A 24,022-nucleotide genomic window follows, 5' to 3' on the forward strand; every position below is an offset into this window, starting at 1 on the left:
TAAGGTGGGGGCCCACCTATTAAACTTGAAAGAAACTGTTTTACTTTAAGAGGCTCTTTTGCAAAATTTTTGGGATTGTGGAGCCCCTTGGTAAGAACCCACAGGAAGAACAATTTTCCTGATATTCCAGACTCAAGTATGTAACACTTTACATAAAGTGTTACATACTTGCTGGTGATTATTATTGTTATCAATTTTTTTTTTTCTGTCTTCTTTTTTTGATTCGAATTTGACAAACTTGATATAGTGACAGAAGTATCTCCTGGCACTTGATAGTAGTGTTTATGTGGATTGAGGGTGATAAATTTACTTATATTTAGGTACTATGTACATTTTTTGATGCACCCGTTTCTGTCTGTTATCATAGTATGGTCATTTTGACTTGATCCATTTATTGTATTTTGCATACAGTATGTGTAGATACGTCTGTATAATTGGGTGTGTTGCAGCCCAATTCTGTTTGTATGTTAATGGTAAGCTGTTAACTATATCAGTATTATACTGTCTTTAGCTTAATCCTCTAGTTAAAGTATAAATATAGTTTGGAAATAAAAAGGTGGGGGGGGGCTACCTTACCCTACCCCTTTTCCACATGATGGCTTTCTTGGTCACTGCCAAGAAAATTTTAACCAAGGATTGGTCTTTATTTGGAATGTTACTTTCTAATAAATAAACCAAATATAAAACTTCACCTCTTTTGGTGAATAACATTTCAGCTTTTTACATTGCCATAAAACTTGTGAATAATCTACATCTTTCTAGTCCAGTAACAACTCTGGTCTACTTTAAATCAAAGCAATTAGATTTTTCTTTTGTAATTTATGTGAATAATAAGTATACATAGAAAAGTGTGTGCTGATTCATCCATAGGGGAGCTACTCCCTTTGTCTTCATATGTATTTATGTATATCTGGTGAATATCAGGTAATTCTATCCAGCTAAATTCATTTATGCAGTGTCATTTTAACCTTTACCACTTAACATGACAACCAGATCCAATTTAGAGCACTGAAAGAAAGCCAATTTTAGTAGGAAAAAATACACTGAAATCTTCTTTTAGGGTTCCCTTAGTATTGGTGATAAGCTGGCTGACGTCAGTTGAACTGTTTAAGATGTAAAAGTGACAGGAGGTGATCACAGAGTTTTATGACATCTTACATAGGTTTTAATGAATGCCTGAGAGCATGAAAACCCTGATTTCATTAAAATTAAAATAATAAATACATTTTTATAGCTTTGCTCCATTGTAGGAAAAGGGGTAAAACATTAGTATGCATTAAATCTGCTGCTGCTTTGGTATTAATATGTTAATAGAAGTAGGATCTGCTTCTCAGTATGAATGTTAAACACATTGATCAGAGCAAAGGGAAACATTGCTCTGCTCTGTTAGTCATGGACAAATAGACAATGAATGTTGGGCCTATTGTTTCAGCCTTACTGTCCTTTTGATATTGAATGACTTGCCAAAGGCCAGCTTTGAGATGAGATCATTAGTTGGAACTCCCTTCAGCTACTATTCTTGGTTTTGCTGAGAAATGTAGACAATTTATCTGGGAAAACATTTTGTTTTGATAATGGTGTTTGAAAACCCCTTCCAGCCTCCTTGGATTGTCATGTTTTTTTTTCCTCTTTGAATGAAAAGACATAAATTAAAGAAACACAAAGGTTTAAAGTTATGCCATAACTTCACCATTGAGCAACTAATAAAATCTACTTCCATAGCAAAAATACTAAGATAGTTTCTCTAATAGTGTGCAGGATTGTGTTCCTCCTTATACAGAAGGACTAAAATAAATTGAATATGCGTTCTGATGAAGTTATTTTGATATATCAAAATAACTTTTTCCAAAATAACCTTTAAACAGGTATTAAACATACTTTTCGTTAGTCCCACATTTCTGAATTAAAAGTGGCATAATTATTCTAATTTCAAATGTTGTTACCATTAACTATAAGAAAATCATTATAATTGTCACCATAATTAACAGAAATAAAGGCTTCATACAGTCTGTGTGTAACCAATCTGTGTGTGTTTAACCTAGTGAATTGTGTTACTGAAATAAACTTGTATTCAAAGTTATTAATTCAGTTTTTAGATCTCGATGAGGAATTATGAAAATTACAGAAATATTGACTGAAGATTGACTACAACATCTCTGGGTGCTGCATTTCTGCTAGTTTCTCCAGTTGCAGACTCTATTGAGGAACCCATTGGTCAAATTAAAGAGGAAAGCTCTAATATTGATTTCACTGAATAGGAGTAGGAAGACAAAATCAGCAGCAAAGAGAGTGATGGCAGACTATTGGGTAAGACAGTTCATGCTTTTTGGGGGGATCCACATATCCAGTGATTTCCCCCATGTCCACTTTACACTTGGTAAGATTATTATTGCCATGGATTCTGAAATATGTAATGCAATTTGACAACTTGCTGTCAACGCCCCTGAAAGGTTGTCACAGTTGGCATGATGAGAAGAGTCACACGATTACTTTTAAGATATTAAAACCAGCTCATAGTGAAAGCTGTAAACAAATCACAATATATTTATTCGGGGTGTGATGAAAAGCTGCAAACAGATGAAACAGTGTTCCTTTAAATCAAGGCTAAAACCCACCTCTTCAGAGTTTCCTTTGATCAGTAGTAATTGGAACATTGATCAACATATTTGCTTGCTGATTTTGATGATGGCATTTCATAAAATGTTATGTTTATTGTTTGTTTCACAGCTGGTGACTGCATGATGTTTTAAGATGTAAAGCACGTTGAGCTGTCTTGTTTCTGAAATGCGCTACACAAATAAACTTGACTCAACGGATCAAATCTTTTATGTATCAATGTGAACACACACAGTTACTCTTAAGTTTAAGTTTATTTCAAATTTGATACAAAATGTATAGTCTCATTCTCAACTTGCTGCTGCTATTAACTCAACTCAAAGCAGATCAATTCTCTCATTGTAAAACAAGCTGATATGAAAAAGTTTTTAGCTGAGTGCACTGCTCATTGTACCCTTTGTAAAAGCTGCTTTGGGCTTTTTTAGTGTTGCAGCCTATTAACTGAATGACTTAAGCTGGTTTAGAGGGCTAAAAGTAATAACTTGGAAAAAATATTAGCATATTGGTTCTACTTGGGCAAAGAAAATTGCCTTTAAAACTGTAGGTGACATCAATGCAAGTATTTGTATTCAGTTAGCTCTGTGAACCATACCGCCCGTTACCAACGTGTGTTCTGTGCTTCAGTAGATGGATTATCTTCGAGGCCACAGTGCTGTTTTAACCTTGTCTGGAAGGTCGGGGCACTTTGCTGAGTGCTGAAGTCCCTTGAAAGCTTCTTCCCATATGTTGATGTACGACCAGCTCATTTTTAAGTAATGTTTTGCTCTGTTGAGACTGCTGGAGCACACTGAGTTGTTGTCAAGGTAGACTTTTTTTTTTTTTTTTAACTCTTCCTGACATTCCATTGAAGAGGCCAAACTCAACAGAAAGGGTGCACTGGTGAGATCTGTCCTTGCTCCTTTTTGGCAGCAAATCTGTTAGAAAGCTGCAGTAATATTTTAACTTTTGCTTGATGTATTTAGACAATTTCACCTCTTTTTTCAACCTGTCAGCCAAACAGGATGTGACACATGGAACAGTATGTGATTGCCTCAGTAGATATTAACATGATTTAAATGCCTTTCAACAGAAAAGCAACAAATACTTGTATTTTATATAACTGAATATTGTACTTACAACAATGTTATTTCTTACAATTGTTCATTATTTTGCCTGTGAGGAGAGATTTGAGCAAAACTATTGAAAATCCTTTATTTTATTTTAGTAAGAATTAGTCCTTATTAATAAAATTTAAAGTATGTTTATTGGGATAACCTTGTCAAGTGCTTGTTGTATAGAATATATCTCAGTGGCTGTATATAGCAACAGTTGGAGGAGAAGCATTGAGATGATACTCTATAAGGTTAGAAGAAAGCATAAGAGGGAACCTAGCTCTGCATGATGCAGAGAAATTGTGTAGAAACAAATAGTCCAATATCACTCTCTCTGTTTGCTCCAATGTTATGAAATATCTTCTGCGAAAACTAAATAGGTTACATTTATGAGGAAATTTAATTTGCTTTGTTAAACTGTACCAATAAGTCAACAGTTACACCATACATTGCCTGTGCAACAGCCATTTAATGCAAACTACATTTTCCAGGATTAATTTTCAGAAAGAACAAGCACAATGCTCTGAGTCAATTTAAATCTTATTGAACCTAAAAAATTAACATTTGAAAAAGGAAACATAAGCAGAGCAACATAACAAAAAAGAAACTGCCTAAAGGTTATTAAAAGCAACACTCTTCTTTAACTGCAGCTGCAGGTATTTGAGATGATTTTCTGTCCCGTTTTTGAGCTGAAATCATCCAGCTATTCTAACTGGGTCATCCTTAAGAACAGCTGTCTGTACTAATTTCCTTCTTCAACCTCACATGAGCCACCAATGAACCTCCACCAAACCTTACATCTGCCTCATCCAGTGACAGTCACTGGAGTTTCCTGTCTGATCTTGATGCTTTACCTTATGAGTCATATTAAGTGTTTTTAGTGTTATATGTTACTTTGCATTGACCTTATCTCTGAGTATCTGACACTTTGTATTTTTGAACCCTGCAGCTATGTTAGGGTGAAATCTGGAGGTATGTCCTTCCTCGTGAAATATTTAATCCATTTTTGTCTTAAGGAGGTTTTACCAGAAATAATAATAATAAAAAAAACTTTCTGAAATTTTAATATGAGTCTTAAGATTATCTTTAAAAGTAATTACATCCTGTGGGCCTATTCACTAGGTTATACGTCATATTAATTTGTTTTGTTTGTTTGTTTCACATAACAGATGATAATCGATTGATACAGATTCAGGGAGATGTGTATAAGACAAGTGCATGTGCAGAGAAATAAAATCAGCATCTGAATGCAGCTAGTTAACAAAGGGAAGCATGAAGTGCTCTAGGAAGTCCTGGTAGATGGCTGCAATGGCCTTGTATTTCAGAAAACCAGAGACCTGAGGAATGTCACATTTGCAGTGCATGTCTAGTATTCTTCTGTGTGTGTTTGCTCTGGTTTCACAGACTCCAACCTCCACCCACTCCTTGTGAAGTTCTACCAAATTCTTGAATGCATTTTGCGGCACAATTCTCTCAAATCTGTTGTTGTTCTGCCTGTTGCTGGTGCATCTTTTCCTACCACACTTCTTTTATCCACTCACTTTTCTGTTAACATCCTTGGATACTGAACTCTGTGAACAACCAACTTCTTAGCAATAACCTTTTGTGGCTCACCGCAAAAGGTTATTGCGGATGTCAATGGTTGTCTTCTGGACATCTGTCAAGTCAGCAGTCTTCCCCATGATTGTGTAGCCTACTGACCCAGAGAGAGAGAGACTGTTTAAAGGGTCAGGAAACCTTTGCAGGTGTTTGGAGTTAATTAGCTGATTAGGATGTGACACCACAAGTTTCCATTAATGACATTTTCCACAGTATTCTAATTTTCTGAGACACTGAATTGTGGGGTTTCATCCTCTGTAAGCCATAATCAAAATTGAAATTACAAGAAACAATGGCTTGGAATATATCACCTCAAGTATGATGAATCTATGTTATATATGAGATTCATTTTCTAAGACGGCTATCAAGACATATTTCTCTTTATGACGACTGGGTTTGAAGACTCCTGTACTACACAGTAGTTTTGAATAGAAGCAAAGTCAACACACTAATATTCAACCACACGTCAGCTGGTTCTTTTGGGTCAGACACATTGAGAAAAACTGTAAATAATTAATGTGGCTGAACCTTCTTAGCAATTGTTTTGAGAGAAAAAGTATTGGTTTTATGCTAGCTGTAAATGCAAGCATACGTTTTGTTTAGGCAGAGAAGGCATAAAAGGTAAAAACTTCTATATTAGAAGGCATTTTCTTTCCTGTTAAACATTTTGCTCACGCATAACAGCCTCATTCCCCACTTTGGTCTGACTTTTTGCTGCAGGGATATTTGTATTAGAGCATGAGCTAAGATATATCTCCGTCTGTTACACTTTGAAACACTTACCATTGTTTCATAATCTTGGGGCAAATATTGATCTGAACAGAGACACATTTTTTGTGGGAATCCATCTTCCTCACATGTGTTCCACAAAGATGTCTCATTTTTCCTGCATAAAACTTATTTTTTGTACCAAAAGTGTTCACTCTTTACTCTTTCTGTTGACAATAAGCGACAGTTTGTAAAAAAAATAATTTTTAAGGTAATAATTTTAAAGGTAACAATCCAATATATGCCTACAGCGATACAGAGTCACATTTCTCAAGGGTTGCTACTGATGGAACGTCACATATCAGTGTTGTCTTTCTTTGTGAACCTGACTCAAAAGCCTTTTTTTCTTTCAGAACAAGTATATTGTAAAACTCCTACAAAAAACTTAAATAAGGCAAACTGTGATTTGTTTATGTTTCATATTTTTAGTATTTTAGGCTTTCTGTCTTAAAAACATTATATGCTCTTGAACTTATTATTTAGTGTTTGCTGTATTGAAAATATATTTTCTGCTCATTGTTCAGCTAAAAGCCATTCTAAAAGAAGGCAGCATATTTTATATACTTATCATAAAGGCTATACGCCAGTGATGCACAACCATAATAACTGAGCAGCACTTTACTTAAAGTTTTCTGTGAAGATTCAGTATTATTTTATAGACCATGCAGTAGTCAGCTGAACTGCCCGGCTTTAATTTTATGCAAATCCCTTTTGCCATCAAGTCTCACACCTTTCCTCATTGCACTGTTCACACATTTATTAACACAAACATCCCCCTCACATTGCCATATTACAGTTTGTAAATGCGGTTTCAAAAAAAAAAAGGTCTGTTATTTTGTTTTGGCTTCAATGAATATTGAATAGAAATTCTGCTTTGTGTAATACTAATTGCTAAAAATAGTGTGCCCTCAAGCATGTAGGTCTGCCTTAACTTTAGACACAAATTGTGTTGTAATATAGAGTTAGATTGCAGCAGTGAAGTGAACTCCACCGTGTGCCATCACATGATTTGTGGTATGATGAAATTAGAAGTATTTCTGTCATGATGATCATGAGATGGAACCGAAAAGAGTACATGCATCAGCTGATATTGTTTAGCTGCACACTGAGGTCACCGAGTACGAGACAGCGCATACCATTTCTAAAATCATCAAAAGTGAAGCCGGCTACAGTTTTTAAATGAATTTTGTCGGGCAGAGTTTGGATTATCTGTGTCTTCTTTTATTGGCCGCTGATGAAAATGAAATTATAAGGGTCATACAGTTTTTATTAGCTTAAGTACTTCCACGGTTACATCAATTATGTACTATGGGAGAATATTTTAAAAGAATATTTCATCTGTTTCACCAGAGGCAAAAGTTAATAATAAACATCAGCATTTCATTTCATTTGCTTTCATGTCACTACATTATTTTAATTATCTTATTTCATTGCACAAACCAGTTTATTTTGCAAAAATAAAATTCAGACTTCATTCACTGTCTTTGACTAAAAGTCCATTTCATTTCTCCTTCCAATTAATGTCTCAATACTTGCTTAGAGAAAGTAAAAGGTTTATGAAAACCCATACTTGTTAGAGAAATTAGCAATTTTGTTTTTTGTATTTCCCTATTTGCTCGTTTGCATTTGCTATTTCAAAACCTGCTGTTTTATTTTGATGTGGAACGAGCTGTTACCACTTTTCATAATAGTCACATCATTATAAAAGTAGCCCATCCTGATGAAGCTGAGCACTGAATTCTGCACCCTTCATTCTTATCCATGCATTGTTCAAAATTAATATCATTAGATTAACAAAGACTCTAAAGACGAAAGAAGACTGGCTAACTTCCTCACATTTAGATCCATTAGTTTCAACTTATGACTGAGAACCAGGAAATGTTTCTTTGAGTTCTAATTCCTTCTTTTTGGCGAACATATAGTAGACTTCTTTAAACCACCTGACTGGCAGTGCACAGGAACACGTTTTTAGTGGTAGTGTTGCTTTACTTTTTGCTACAAAAACTATTCCTTTGTAGCACAATTTTACTTAAAGTTTATGAAAAAATGAACTTCTGGATCACATTAAAATTCAAGTTTGAATGAACATGGGCAGACTGTGCTCTGATTTGAAAAATATTTGCAAAGTTTCTTGTATGCTGTATTGTCTCAAGTATAGACCTTTTCCCTCAGTCAACAATAAATGCCTTAAAGATTATGTAATTTGCATAGCCAACAGTCAGACCGTAATTACTGAGCGTGTCTCATTAATTATGTACATTGAATTAAAGCAGATTTAATCAAATTCACTCATGCTGTAAAGGCATCTGAAGGGCCATAAATAAAGGTCTTGTGGACCAGAGCTACTATGTTGCTCATTATAAAAGGTCTGAATTATTTGCTTCATATTAAATTTACTTTAAAACAAATTAGATTAAATGCTGAACACCGAAATTATCAACATAGGACATCCTCCTTTTTAATCCCAACTACTTTAAAGTAATCTGGGAACTTTAGACAGTCTGTGTTTTTACTTCAACTTGGTCAAGTGTTATCTTTATTTTTTTTATCAATTCAGCAGTAATATAAAAATACTTCTGCTTTGTTTTCCTTTTGCAGGAGAAGATCTGCGTGTTTGCACCTATGAACACACCTGTTGTACCCAAGAAATGGAAGACCGATTTGGTCAGCAAAGCAAGTTGGACTTTGAAAATCTGCTTGATGAAACCAGTCACACGTTGAGAAGCACATTTGTCTCCAGACATAAAAGATTTGATGGTAGGTCTTTCATTCTTTAATGCTTTTCTTATATTTATTTATTTTTTTAATTTCTTTTCTTTTAAAAATTATTTAAATACTTTGTCACCATATTGCTGTTGGCTGCAGAAAGCAAAAATCAAAGGATTTATACTGCTAGACCTAATTGTAAAGAGTTGTCTGAAGTTTTTTTTTCTTCCATTCGGAAGAGAGGAGTTGTGAAAATCTCATTAATATGCTTCTGTTTGGATTAAACAAACACGGTTTCTTGTGCAACAAATTAACAAGGTGCACATAAAGACAAACTACATTATTGAGACTGCTTGTAGTTTTGTGCAATGTGTGATTTTTGTCTCAAACATTATTTCACTCTTCAAATCACCATCTGTTTAATTAGTTTCTTTTAAATTGAAACATACTGAGTTTTAAATTAAAGCTCTTTATCTCAAAATTTTAGCACTGTTTTTTATTTCTCTCAAGAATTATTTTTAGGAATATAATTTTTTTCTGCAACCATTAGACTGTGTTGATAGCTGAAGCTTATCATGAAGGACAAAGGTAAAAGCGTGGCAGGATTAAACTTGTCAGAGGAAAGATTTCTTATTATTTTTTAAAATGACTGACAAACATATCCTTTTAATTTTAATAAAAACCTTTGAAGTGTTAAAGCTAAAGAGCCCTTTAATTCTTGTCTTTTATAATCTTAGAATATTATCAGTATTATCACATGAGGATAGTAAAATGTATGATCATTAAATTTTGGTAATTATTACTGTGCAAGATTCCTATCAAACACCTTGTAAATCTACATAAATAAATAAATATAGCTCATTTTACTTAGCCACTCTTTAAGAAGGAAGATACAAGAGAACATATTTAAGTAGGGCAAATCTGCTTGTTAATCTTTGTTCATCAAGAAATGGTTGCAATTCAATTTCATCATCCCTAAACGTGTGCATACCTACAGTCTAGGTGTATTCATTTAAAAAATGAAAACACCTAGAATTGTGACAAACAAGGCTGGATGATGACCCATATTTATCTTTGCATCATGCAAAATCACTGAGGATAATCAATAAATGCATAAATATATACAGTTTATATATATATTTAATCACAAGCTCAAAGTTAAGAACTGCAGGAAAAACATAAATCTTGATGCCAACCAATTGTCAGGATAAGGACCAAAACATATGATCAAATTCGTACAGAAGAGGTTTAGACTCCAGATCAACCTTCTTTCCAGGCTATCTCGTTTTCCAAAGATAAACCCCATAGATTTAGAAGAGAAAAGGGCAAAATTGAGGACCCCGATTTCTGAATGTTGTAGAGATCATGTACAGAGATCTCTGTGTCCTTGAACTTTGAAATGTTATATTAGAAAAAGAAGGATCAGTGTTGTCTTTTTGGTGCAAAGGGTGAACTGCAGGAATGAAAATGGTACAGCACTGACAGTTTAGTTAAATTACAGATATTTTAATATTGAGTATTTTCCTCAATTAATAAATGTACGGTAATCAAATCAAATTAAAAACACAACATGTTTGATAGTGTTATTAAGAAATAACTAACAAAGACTTCTCTAATTATCACACTACAGTCAACCTCTGAAATAAAGAGTAATTATCTGGGGATGTTTATAGTTCATTAGGATTTGCTGCAACAGTCTCCATAGCAGTGGGATGCTATAAAGAGAAATAGGAAATTTTGAAACCTCCGATTACAAACTAATATGTTAACAGTTTTGGGAAAATTTATTTTACAGATTTTGTGTAGTACCATATTTGAATGTATATTAGAATAAAACTGTTTCACAAGTGCAGAAAAAAAACCCATGAAATAATTGCATAGTCTAAACTCCTATAGCTTCATACAAATTATTGAACTACACATTATATGTTTTACCTGTATACTAAACTTCGTAAATGCATATCGTCACCTTCCTAAAATAATGGCCTACGTAACTTTTTGCCAAAATTGACGGGTATTTTAGGAAGGTAACAATAAGGGATTCCTGAAAGCATAAATAAATGATACTTAAATTTTTCAGTAAAAAAGAGTGGTGAAAATCAACCATTTTCCTGCAGTAGAAATGATGGGTGAAAGGGGTGGGGATTGGGTGCGGGTGTTTCCAGCAGCAGCACTTATATGCATGACTCCAGGCTATCTTTCTTTCCCTTGGGATTTGCTGCCACTCTCCATATTTTAGTCGCAATAGTCAAAGATGTCCTATGCAGAGTTTATGCCAGACACTGTCTATGTATGCTGACAAGCTGCTTAGGATGTGTGAAATGTTGTTTCCTTGATTAATATTTAATCTCACTGTTGATACTGTTTGTAATCAGTTTGAAATGTGTCTTTGCAGCAATAGATTATTCAGTACAATGTTAGTTTCTCTTTTGCTCTACCATAATATTTTCTTGTGTTTTTCTTAATACTGCTCCAAAGATCTAAACAAGACCTCAGCATTGGGTTATTTAAATGCCCTTTCTAATCCATTTAGCACCTGACTCTGGTGTTCCACCTACGCATAGTTAATGTACAGCCCTTGTGTATGTTCATTTCCTTGTGCAGACTTTGATGAGTCTACGGTTGTTGGCAGTTGTTAAGCAGCCCACACATATATCTTGTTCAACAACCATTTATTATAAAGAGAGCATGCATTTGGTCTTTTAAGGTCGTCAACACTTAGAAATATATTCAAAGCTCAGAGTACCTGTGTGAGTGTTTGAACTATTGATGTCCACTCTCTGACCCCATATAATCCATAATTTTATAAGGAGAAAATCTAAGAGTTTTAAAACCCTTCTTTTTCAAATATGTTCAGCTTGTAGTTCAAAATAGCTGTATATATTTTCCAAAATGAAATCAAGAAATGTGTAGAAAATAAAGAAAAAAAAACTTGCTCAAGGCAACTGAGAACTAGACGTTGCTGCTGAGTGATGACATTATGTATGGAATACCACACTAAGGCATCATAACAAAATGGCAATCCATGACAAAAATGGTGATAGCAAAATCTCTAGTTTTAGTTTGAGTTCATAAACTGGAGAGTTATATAGTAATTTATTCAAAGAGGTCAGGAGAAATGTGGCTGCTGGAATCTAGAGACCTAAAAACAGACACTCCACCCATTAACGTTGCATTAACGTTGGGGGAATGATCACTTTTGCCATAAACTACAAGATGAAATGATTAATTTCTGTCAGTTTTCAGGTTAGATGGAGCAATGTCTGGTTGTTCTGATCAGCATTTGCACACAGGCCTTAATACTCCAATCTCTCCAAGCAAGCATGTCATCAGAATAAATTTTATTTTATTTTATTTATTTTTTTTAGCGTTACCCCTTACACTGGATGCGGCTCTACTGCAATTCCCTTATGCAAATAAATTAATTAATATATGTTGTGTTTTGAGAAAATTTATTTTTTTGTTGAGTTTTAAATATCTGAAATGTTGCTAAGACCTTTCTTGTTTCATCCATAGTTTTCACTCAATACCATTGTTTGTTTTATGCAGTTATTATTCATGGTGGCAAAATCTGAAATGGTGTAAAGTTGATGCTGCCCACCTTGCTTTGCTCACAGTGAGAGGTAGAGCAGTTAAAGGCTTTCCTCTGCCTACATCTACTTGAAAGTTATGCAGTTTTGGATCGGAGTTCAATATTCTATATATTGAATATTCTATCAGATGTATTATCTATTGATATTGATCATGTGTCTATTGTGACATATGTTGATACTGATTTATTGTCCATCTCTTTACTGGGTATGTATTTTCTTTGGAGTCCGTTCTGTGGTGGAGTGAAGCGGAGACGCAAGCAGTGTAAATTGATGGTCGTACAATTATTGTGCAAGTCTCCCTTTTCACCATTTTACTTGGACGTGCAATTGCTTCACTAATGCAACTGTTTAGAAATGATTCTGAGGATACTGTTTTATTTAAGAAATGGCTAAACATTTTAACATATTGAAGTTTTTTTTTTTTCAGACAAGAAACAGGGGAGAGAGAAGGCAGGAAAACTTGCAATATAGTGCCAAAGGTCGAACTTATATAAATACATGTGATATATCTGTAATTTAAGAACTAATTGTGATTTTTCCACATATTATTTCAGGATTTTTAACATTTCTAAAGTAAAGCCGTTTTACAGACATTTCCTTCCACCTTAGTGCATTTAAAGCCTCTGATTTTAAGTGCCACTGTGTAACTGGGTGGTAGTTTTGCATTAGATATGAACAGAAGGAAATGGAGAAATAAAAGGACTCTCTCTTCCACTCAGAGCAGCTCTTTTTGGTCTGGCCAATCGATGACCCAGTTTATGATTGACATGTGGAATTTAAAGTGCGGCACAATAGCTTGTTTCATGTATGGGAATGAAACCTCAAAAGGGCTGAAAACCAACTTGCGTGTGTTATTGTTTGCGCTTTTAACTGTCACCTACATAGTGATGGACTCCGTCTCCGACTGGTTGGAGTCCTGCTGAGAACACGGAGAGTTCTGCTGGTAATAACAGCTGTTTACTCTACAGCATACAATTTCTGTAGCTTATTCAGGCCTGGTTTTATAGATGGAGGTTTTGTCAATGCTGCTGTTGGAAACATCCGACTGGTTTCAGTTTGCCTTGCAAAAGCATAATAATAATACATAATACTTTGAACTTTTTCACATCATGTCAGCCATAGACGTCAATACAGTTTTTAGGGATTTTATGTGATCGATCAACACAAAGTAGTGCACAACTGTGAAGGTAAAAGAAAAATAATACTTTCTAGAACGTCCTTTTTGTGAGACTGAAGACAAAACCACACTGTGCTTTTTTAGTTACTTATTGTACTACCTATTTCCCTTCAGTTATCTGTGCTACTATGTGCCTTTCTGTCACAGACAAGCCAAATAAAATGCAGAGCAGTTTGTTGTTAAATGACAAAATGTAAAAAGGTTAAAGGGCTAATAACACCTTTGCAAGGTCCTGTATGTTACTTGGTGTATTTATTTGATGTGGTAAGCCTTGAAATTAGCTGTTATTACTTAATTGAATTTATAGCACTGGATAAATAAAGATAAATAAGAGTCATTTTGAAATGAAAAAACTGGAAAATTAACCTGATCACTCTTCTTGTTTTTTTTCCCCCTTCTTCTATCTGGCTAACTTTATAATTACGATTTCCAAAAATACTTTTTCTCCACAAGTTCATAAAAATCTCTCTACTTTTATTATGTAGCTCAAAAGTTCAAAAAATGGGTACTGCTTCAAGACTGTTGAAATAGACTACTGATATCTTTGCCATCACAGAGATCATCCATCAATAGAAGCATAGAAACCGAGAGCAAGGAAGCTCTGTAAAACCTCTGCACAGCCTTGTGTACACAGCAAGAAGTCAGTGCCAAATGGAGATTTGTCAGTGAAATATTATGAGCTTCCGGCATGCCAAGATTATTAAATATGCTGTTGCCCAATATTTCACTATTGTATTTTTGCATCTTAATTTGGTCAAACATCTTTATTACTGATGTGCTAAGATTTATGAAAGCCTTACACATTTTTTTTTTGCCTTTTGCTACATTTCCAAACAGAATGCTAATTAATTCAGTGACGATGTATTGTTTTCTCATGCTTTCAGATTCAGACTATTCATAATGAGCCATAATTATTCATTCTAATCACTCCAAAACAGGACAGCTTACATAACTGTCTTATGCACATTGAGAATAAACTGCTCATATTTAGTGATTATTATTTTCTAAATTTAATAATGACTGCACTGAATTTATTTTAAATTAAATTATTTATTTTTGAGTGAACTTTTCTCAGAAGCTGTCATTATTCATTTAGCGTATCCCCCAGCACTGCTGACTGATCCTATTAAGTAAAACTCATCAATAAGGCACAAGTAATGTTTGAAACTCTGCATATTTAATATTACCTGAGTTCATTCTAGTGCTGTTCTTTTTTTATATTGGATGTAAAACAAAAGGAGCCTGTGATGAAAGATACAAAAGTGTAGCAAAAGGTAAGCTAATTTTATCAGCTCCCCAGAGGAACTACTGCAGTCATTTAAAACGTATTAAACCTGATACGACGTGGAAATGGACAATAATTATTTGTGACAACGTATCAACTTCATTTCACACTAATTGTATGTGATAAATCAGTTTTCTGCTAAACAGATATAGAAGCCGCTGGAATCTAAGTTTCTATATAATTACTATAAATACATTCTCATTCATGTTGGCCTTTTACATTCTTTATCATACATCCAGGAACGGAAGACCCTTTTTCTCACACTTTTTTTTCCTGTTCTCTTGATAAAACTAGTCCAGTGTGATTTGTGATATAATTTGAGTGTTATGTCGTTTTTTTCTTCACCTGCATTGCTCAGAGATAATGACCACTTTAAATCCATTACACTTTTGACTGGACCATTATGATAATTGGCTGCAATGTGCATTTCTCATGTGGGGTTGAAATGTGACCTACCTCTGCTGCACTGCTTTAAGAACATTCTCACTTCAAGAAAAAAGTGGTAGTTGTAGAAAATTTATTAGTCTACTCAAGAGCCTGACTCAGTTAAATCCTGACAGTTACATAGTTCAAATACTCACAGGATCTTTCCATGATATGGCCACAAAAACTAGGCTCTCTTACTGGTGTTCACAGGGCCAGGTGTGATATCACCTACTATAACCAGGTACTACAGAGCAGACCATCAGGCCAGATACTACAACATTGTGTGAGATGATGACAGAGCTAGGTTAACAAGTAACAGTCTATGTTAAATATGTGTGTTGGACATTTCCCCCCATCAGGGGATGAACACATTGTCACAGTCTTTCTATTGGCTGACTTTTTTTTCATGGGTGATGTGGCTCTCTACCCATATTTCCATTCCATCAAGGGGCGGCACAAACAATTGAATATAACAAAACGTTTTTTGTGAGTTGTGTTCCAGGTGAGTTTTCTTTTACTTATTTGGAAGTCAATCAGGTGAGGCCTGCAAGAAAATGCAGCCATGCACTGCCACTACCTAATGATGCTGATCAAAAGGCTTTTTCCTTTTTTTTTTTTTTTTATCTGCATTCACCTTTAGTTCATAATCTGAAATAGTTTAGGCAGGGAAAACCAGGACTGTGTTGTAGCTCATCAGTGAACCCAGGAAATTACAATATAAAATAGAGATTGTTGTCAATTCAAACGAGTTTGGGTTTGTTGTCTAAAATAAGTTCAGACTCTTGGCTCAGAGCTCATTGTTCCATGTCCATGCTTCTTTCCTGAAGTGATGAGTATCTCCTCCCACTAAACATGTCTCACTCCATGCCAGGGAATTAGAAACTCTCTAATTATAGAGCCCATGGGTGGATGCTGGGGTGGTGAAGGGACTGGAAAGAATCTAACAGGTAGTGAGCAGCAAACGGGAGGTTTTGCATGTAGTGTGATGCTTCAAGCTTTTACCTTGAATAGACTGCCAAAATTGGTAAGGAAATCTTGATCCATTTTTTGGAGTGCATTGAAGAGCAAGAGTAAAGCAACATCATAATTGATGGCATGAGCTGTCTGGCAGACTTTGTCTCATTCATGAGACATTTTGAGCCATGGTGGCCATATTGAACGTGACGGAAATAATCCTGTTTTGTCGCCTACATACGAATCAACCTGTTCACTAAAATTCTGCTTCTTATAAGTCCACTACAAGCAGCAGCAAGTAGAAAAATATTTTGGTCTGCTGATACAATTTAATACAAGAAAGTTGGTGATGAACAGAGGGCATCTGACAACACTAATTTGTTTGATGAGCAGTTACTTTATATTGGAGGAGTTCAAATCATTATTGAGATTTTTAACTGAAACATTTGGTGATCAAATTCAAAATGATGAAGATAATAAAACCACTGATTTTCACCACCCACCTAAACACTGCTGCAGTCCGAACTCAACCCCCACATGGCCACATCACTCTGCAGCCCTATCCTACTTCATCTCCCAAGCCAGGCCTGACATGCCTTCAGTGCACTCACTCAATGCACTTTACTGGAAACATTTCAGGATGACCTAATGCAGCTATGAAGCAATTCTGCTTTTCCAGAACTATAAATGTCATATCCCAGTGATTAATTAAACTAATGTGTGTTTGACTAAATGTCACATTAAACCTGCAGTATGCAACTTTTATAAAAAAAATTTTTGTTTTTTTTACATATTTGCTAAAATCTGTGAAAAGATCAATCTCTTCCACTGAGCTGCTATTGATATCTGAAGAAATGCACCACTCCCAGCCAAAAACAACCAATCAGAGCCACGAGGAGAGTGTTAGCGCTGTCACTCAACCTCGTGACCGCTGCTCAATGTGCTAAAGACGGAGAAACGGCTTACCGTTACAGGAAAATCGTGTATTTGCTGTCATGCTAACTAGCCTGAACATTCACAACAGGCTCTGCTATCTGCAGCATAGCAGAGAGCAAACTTAAAATAGTATTATTTTCCATTGAGATGAAAGTGAGGGATTTAAGCTTCACACTCTTCATCTATGTCTAAGAATCCTATTTTGAATCAAGAAATGAAGTATGTCTTGGATGTCCTATGTCTTGACATAATTTTCCATTTATATTCTCTGTTGGATCAGTGTTGCCATTAAAGTTTTTTAACTTTTCATGTAGCCAGTAATCAGATACTGCCAGCAACTCTCTCAATAAAATGAACTAGCAAGAAATTTAGCCATTTTCTTGGTGTTTTGCGGCACTTGGAGACCGAAGTGAAAGCACATATTGTTCTTAATCGTCTTAAGGAGAAGCAGTAGACTATGTCCCAAAGCACTAGCATGTGGCATGCAGCGCTCCTTCCCATCTGCAGTCAGAGCAGATGTTCACCGCTCTGAATCCAGATTGCAAAAGAGTTGCATGTGTATGAACCCACCGCTGGATGATGGATGTAAATGCAACATTTTCTTTGCCTAAAATATCTACCAGGCAATACTTAAAATACAACCTAACTAACTTTAGTCTCTTTTGCCCAGGACAAAGAAAGGAGGAGTCTGAAGTTGCAATGCTAAAATTTTTTTTAATTAAAACTGCAGCAGAAGAAGGTTCATTTGTAGTTTTCAACATGTTTAGTTTCTTTTTACAACTGTTTCTCTCTTCCACACCATCCATTATTGTTGCATGCACACAATCAATTATGCAAAATTTGTACTGTTGGCAAGATTTTTCTGGGTGGATGGCAACACTTACATAAGCATGAAGGAAGTCTCCAATGTTTCTAAAACATTCCTGTGGCAGAACTTTGAAAACGAAAAGATAATGATGATTTATTGAGCAGTGTGAGCATACTGCAAGTGGCTGTTGGCCATTATGCTAAAGGTACAGGATGTATGTTACTCTATCATCTGATTTTGAGTAGATGTCAATGGGCGTTTGCATCCTTACTGTAAAGTTAAATTTAAAACACAAGACTAGCTAACAAAAAGACATTTTCTTGTACCTAGCAATTTTCATTTTCCTGTAAAAATCTTGACAAAAAAATGAAAGAGTCCAGTTTCATCTATCACCTGATCCAGTATTTCTTAATTTATGGTCAGGGGGCCACACAAACATTCCAAGGAGAGGGGCAGTTCCCCTGCATTGGCAGACTGGGGTGGTGGTCCCCTTGTTCAAAAAGGGGGACCAGAGGGTGTGCTCCAATTATAGAGGGGTCACACTCTTAAGCCTCCCTGGCAAGGTCTATTCAGGGGTCCTGGAGAGGAGGGTCCGTCGGATAGTCGAACCTCGGATTCAGGAAGAGCAGTGTGGTTTTCGTCCTGGTCGTGGAACACTGGACCAGGTCTACACCCTCGGCAGGGTCCTGGAGGGTGCATGGGAGTTCGCCCAACCAGTCTACATGTGTTTTGTGGACTTGGAGAAGGCGTTCGACCGTGTCCCTCGGGGAGCCCTGTGGAGGGTTCTCCGGGAGTATGGGGTACCGGGCCCTTTGATACGGGCTGTCAGGTCCCTGTATGACCAGTGTCAGAGTCTGGTCCGCATTGCCGGCAGTAAGTCGGGCTCGTTTTCGGTGAGAGTTGGACTCCGCCAGGGCTGCCCTTTGTCACCGATTCTGTTCATCACTTTCATGGACAGAATTTCTAGGCGCAGCCAAGGTGTTGAGGGGATCCGATTTGGTGGCCTTAGGATCTCATCTCTGCTTTTTGCAGACGATGTGGTCCTTTTGGCTTCATCGGGTCGTGATCTGCAGCTCTCGCTGGAGCGGTTCGCAGCCGAGTGTGAAGCGGCCGGGATGAGGATCAGTGCCTCCAAATCCGAGGCCATGGTCTTGAGCCGGAAAAGGGTAGAGTGCCTTCTCCGGGTCAGGGGGGGTGTCCTGCCCCAAGTGGAGGAGTTCAAGTATCTCGGGATCTTGTTCACGAATGGGGGAAGAAGGGAGCGGGAGATCGACAGGCGGATTGGCGCAGCGTCCGCCGTCAAGCGGGCGCTGTACCGGTCCGTCGTGGTGAAGAGAGAGCTGAGCCAAAAAGCAAAGCTCTCGATTTACCGGTCGATCTACGTTCCCACCCTCATCTATGGTCATGAGCTTTGGGTCATGACCGAAAGAACGAGATCGCGGATACAAGCGGCCGAAATGGGTTTTCTCCGTAGGGTGGCTGGGCTCTCCCTTAGAGATAGGGTGAGAAGCTCAGTCATCCGGGAGGGACTCAGAGTAGAGCCGCTGCTCCTTCACATCGAGAGGAGCCAGTTGAGGTGGCTCGGGCATCTGGTCAGGATGTCTCCTGGACGCCTCCCTGGTGAGGTTTTCCGGGCACGTCCCACCGGGAGGAGGCCCCGGGGAAGACCCAGGACACGCTGGAGGGACTATGTCTCTCGGCTGGCCTGGGAACGCCTCGGGATTCCCCCGGAAGAGCTGGAAGAAGTGGCTGGGGAGAGGGAAGTCTGGGTCTCCCTTCTGAAGCTGCTACCCCCGCAACCCGACCCCGGATAAGCGGAAGAAGATGGATGGATGGATGGATGGATGGGCCACACAAAATCCTTCTGATGGCTGCCAATTGCATGTTGGCCACACCATGGCCAAACATGTCTTAAACCAGTTAGACTGATCATCAGGGTGTATAAAAGTCATCTGGCCTGGGAACGCATTCGAGTCCGCCAGTGTGAACTGGAGGGTCTGGTGGTGGAGAGGCATGTCTGAATTCTTTTCTCCTTGTGACTTCATCATGAATAACCATAAGACAATAAAAAAAACTGGAAAGCAGTTTGAGAATCAAGAAACATTTTATTTATAAAATGTAAAATGACCAATATCAATTCATATTTAAGCATGTGTTTGATCTTAAAACCAGGCAAGCATAAAAACTGCAATATTTCCACCAGCTAAAACTTGACTTTTTTCTACACTATTTGCATGCTTTTTCAAAACACTTTGAAAATTGAGAAATTTTTATTACAAAAACATGTTGTTTCATACATATACACTTAGTACCGAGATGGGCATATTCTTACACTCTTGTTGTAAGTATTGAAATAATACATAAAAGGAACAGTTGTCACAAATTTGGATTAATTTGGCAATGGTTAGAGAAGAAAGAATTCGTTTTTCTTTTTTCAGTGTGCCTAAACTCTTTTTTATGAAACGGAGGATGTTCTTATAAAATGTTTTATGATGCTGTCAGGTGGACAAAGAACAGGGAACAAAGCCAGGCACAGAGGGACATGGACAGCCAGGCAGAGTGTGTCAGTGTTAAAAAACATTAAGCTGCTCCCCATAAGATACTCTAAAAACAGAGATTTTGTCATGGTGGTGCATTGTATTGTTTTGCTGTATGAATATGGAGAACAGCTGTATCTATTTGTGGAAGCTCTTTTCATATTTGGAGGGAGAGGGAAGGATCATAGGCAGGAGGAAAATATGAATCTTCAAATAAAAGCAGCAGGAAGAGAAACTCGGCAAATAAAGCTGAAACTTTAGCAGCACATAAAGGAACTTTTGGAAAATTTTGCATAGACAAAATAATTTGATCCCCTGTGGATTTTGTATGTTTAATCAGTTGAAATGAATGGAAAGCTTCTTTTTTAATAGTTTTAAAAAGAAAGCCAATCAAATCTACAAAATAACATTATTCATGGCTGCTAAAATTTAAGTTGCAGCATTTTGCTAAATGGAATGGAAACACATTTAGGTCCCAGGCAAATTATGACTTAGTAGTTATTATTTGGAAAGACAGAGCCTCTCTCCTGGATCCTCGCCCATACTGTTTTCTTCAGCTCTCCTCATAGCTTTTTATATGTTTTAGCTGAGAGTTGAGATGGCCGTGGAAGAAGGCTGATGTGTCAAATGAACCATCCCTGAGTTGATTTGGCCGCAGGTTTTCTATCGTTATCCTGCTTAATTACAACGACAGCCCATTATCCATTACAAAAAAAGATTCACCACATTTTAATTCAAAACATCTTGGCGTTTTAGCTAGTCACTGATGTAAAGCACGATAGCTAAGCCACAAGGCCCATTTGCCAGAGGAACAAAAAATCTCCACCGTACTTAAATGGAATCTATTACACAAAATCCACTTTTTGCAATTTTTTATTATTATTTTTTGGCTCTACTGGTTCTAGAAACAAATAAAAATCTCTCTTTTTTTCTGGCAGTAAGTAGATGTTATTTGGTGTCTGGAAAACAGATGGTTTCATAAACTTTCTGTCTGTGAAGTCACAATCGCCAAGGCATTGCCTCATTATCTAGCAACCTCAGCAAAGCCCAACCTTTCACAACCCAAGTGAAGGGTCTGTACAATGGCTGCTGTAAAAGACAAGTGTTTTGTTGTTGACTTACCATTCAGAAGCCGCTGTGGCGTTCTTGCTGGTTATGCAGGAGGCTCCACTTCTGCTTTTAGGTTTGATTCAGGGTAAAAAATATGGTTGTAAAGCTGCACGTGTGTTTGCTGCCTTGTTCACATCTGGGTGCCAACGTTGAGTCTTAGTTTGAAATTATACACAATGAGAAATAGCTGTGTACAGAAATGGATGGTAGTAATTGTGATGGGTGCTGCATATCTGGATTTATTTTTGTACACTTTATTGTCATTTTAATGAATCTGCATTTCCGTATTTTTCCATGTGTAAATATGACCGTCTTTTCTTTTTTTTCGATCCCAGAATTCTTCCTGGAGCTTCTGGAGAACACGGAGCGGTCCCTGAATGAGATGTTTGTGAGGACCTACGGCAAGCCTTACATGCAGAATGCAGAGGTCTTTGAGAACCTGTTTGCTGAGCTCAAGCGCTACTACACAGGAGGGAATGTTAATCTGGAGGAAATGCTTAATGACTTTTGGTCCCGGCTGCTGGAGCGCATGTTCACACTGCTGAACTCCCAGTATGTCATCACTGAGGACTATCTGGAGTGTATCAGTAAGTACACGGACGAGCTCAAGCCATTTGGAGATGTTCCCAGGAAGCTCAAGGCTCAGGTTACCCGTGCATTCATCGCTGCACGCACATTCGTCCAGGGACTCTCTGTAGGTCGGGAAGTGGCCCAGAGAGTGTCAAAGGTAAAGTTCTTTACCAGTTTAGTTGAGTTAAATTTTTACTTGATTATAAGTTAATGCAAATATGCTTTGTCCTGTCACCTTAAAGAGACTGAATTTGATTTAGGTTTCTCAGTCAGGTGGAAAATATTTACCATCTGACTCCAAATAAAATTAAAATTTTATCCTAAACAAATACATGCTTAAAAACTTTCTTCTCAATGAATTCCTGCACTCTTTCTGACTAGTTCACGCTCTTAATGTAATCATCTCCAGGAAATGGGAGACTCAAAGCAGCCTGTTCTGTCACTGTCTGGGAAACAGGCTTGAAGGGTGTGTGGATTTCTCGGGAGAGTCGTCCCGACAATGAAAGTGAAGAGAAAAGCATTTCTGCTATCAAGGTTTATTGCTCTCTCGCCTAATATTTGTTCACACGGCATACACAAGCCATTAATCATGGTGTTGGAGTCATTTCCAGTTTGATGCAATATAGTGTTGGTGCTGCAGCCTTGGGATTGGAGCAGCTCTGATTACCTACAAAAGTTAGATAAAAGAAAAAGCAAAAGGCTAAGCCTTAGATGAACACTGTTAGACCTTTTATTGTAATTTTACAGTAACTTACTGGCAACACTGTTGCCAGCAAGTTACTGTAATTACCATTCTACAGTACCTTTACTGGCAACAGTGTTGCCAGTAAGTTACTGTAATTACCATTCTACAGTACTCTTACTGGCAACACTGTTGCCAGTAAGGCAACAGTACCCTTACTGGCAACACTGTTGCCAGTAAGTTACTGTAATTACCATTCTACAGTACTCTTACTGGCAACAGTACCCTTACTGGCAACAGTGTTGCCAGTAAGTTACTGTAATTACCATTCTACAGTACCTTTACTGTTATGATATTTCACAGTTAATTTTTACTGTGAGTGTGCTTTACAGTTATAACTGCATTACTGTAAATGTAGTTTCTAGTATAATACAGTAATTGTATTTTATAGTAAAGCTGGTCTACTGTAAACTTGTTTCACAACATAATGTCAGTTTTACTGTAAATTAAAGTTTACATTTCTTTAAGATAAGAATATTTTACCATAAACCGAAAAATTTCATAAAAGAAATTTTAGTCCAAGTACTGTGAATAACAGGTATTTATTTTCAGCAGATTTGTAGAAATAAAATCCATTTACATATTCGCAATGTCATAAAAAACAATGTCACAATACAATATAATGTGCTGTAAAACAACAAAACCATAGAACACATTTCCTACATCAGAAGAACTTTTATTCCATTCGTCAAACAAAAGCAGTGGGATCCATCTTGTGGAAGCTGAACTGTAAAGAATAAGACAGACAATGTGGGAGGTCATGAGATGGTCAGGAAGTTATCTACATTTTCAAATCGACAGGAAGTTGACAAATTAAGCTGAAGTGACAATGTTCACATGCATAAAATCTTTGTCATAAAGCAGCATTAAGTTGATAATTTGTTTTAAAAAAAAATCAATTGGACTGAAGTGATAATAGAAGCTGCATAAAGAATGAGCAGGACTGGCTTCACTTCAGGTTTTTGGATTGTTTATGGCAAAAGCAGTCAGTCAGTCAGTCTTCAGTAATTCAAAAGATTACGTACTACAAATGTCCCCAAGGGGACGATGAAGTACAACAATCTTTTTAGTCATTTTGTTGGTGCTGACGGATTACTGCAAAGG

General features: G+C 36.9%; 1 protein-coding gene across 3 annotated transcripts in view; it reads left to right on the forward strand.

Annotated features, from left to right (window-relative positions):
• LOC116723221 (glypican-6-like) overlaps positions 1-24,022 on the forward strand; it is a 107,065-nt gene that overhangs the window by 22,307 nt on the left and 60,736 nt on the right. For all 3 annotated transcript variants that reach the window (XR_004339931.1, XR_004339932.1, XM_032567968.1), the window contains exons 2-3: positions 8,673-8,831; positions 21,942-22,333. Coding sequence is in view for 1 of the 3 variants with exons in the window: in XM_032567968.1 (XP_032423859.1) it covers positions 8,673-8,831; positions 21,942-22,333 (551 nt within the window). In the remaining 2 variants the exon portion in view is untranslated. The remainder of the gene's footprint in view (positions 1-8,672; positions 8,832-21,941; positions 22,334-24,022) is intronic.

This window comes from Xiphophorus hellerii, chromosome 7, assembly GCF_003331165.1.
Source record: "Xiphophorus hellerii strain 12219 chromosome 7, Xiphophorus_hellerii-4.1, whole genome shotgun sequence".
NCBI classification, from domain to species: Eukaryota; Metazoa; Chordata; class Actinopteri; order Cyprinodontiformes; family Poeciliidae; genus Xiphophorus; species Xiphophorus hellerii.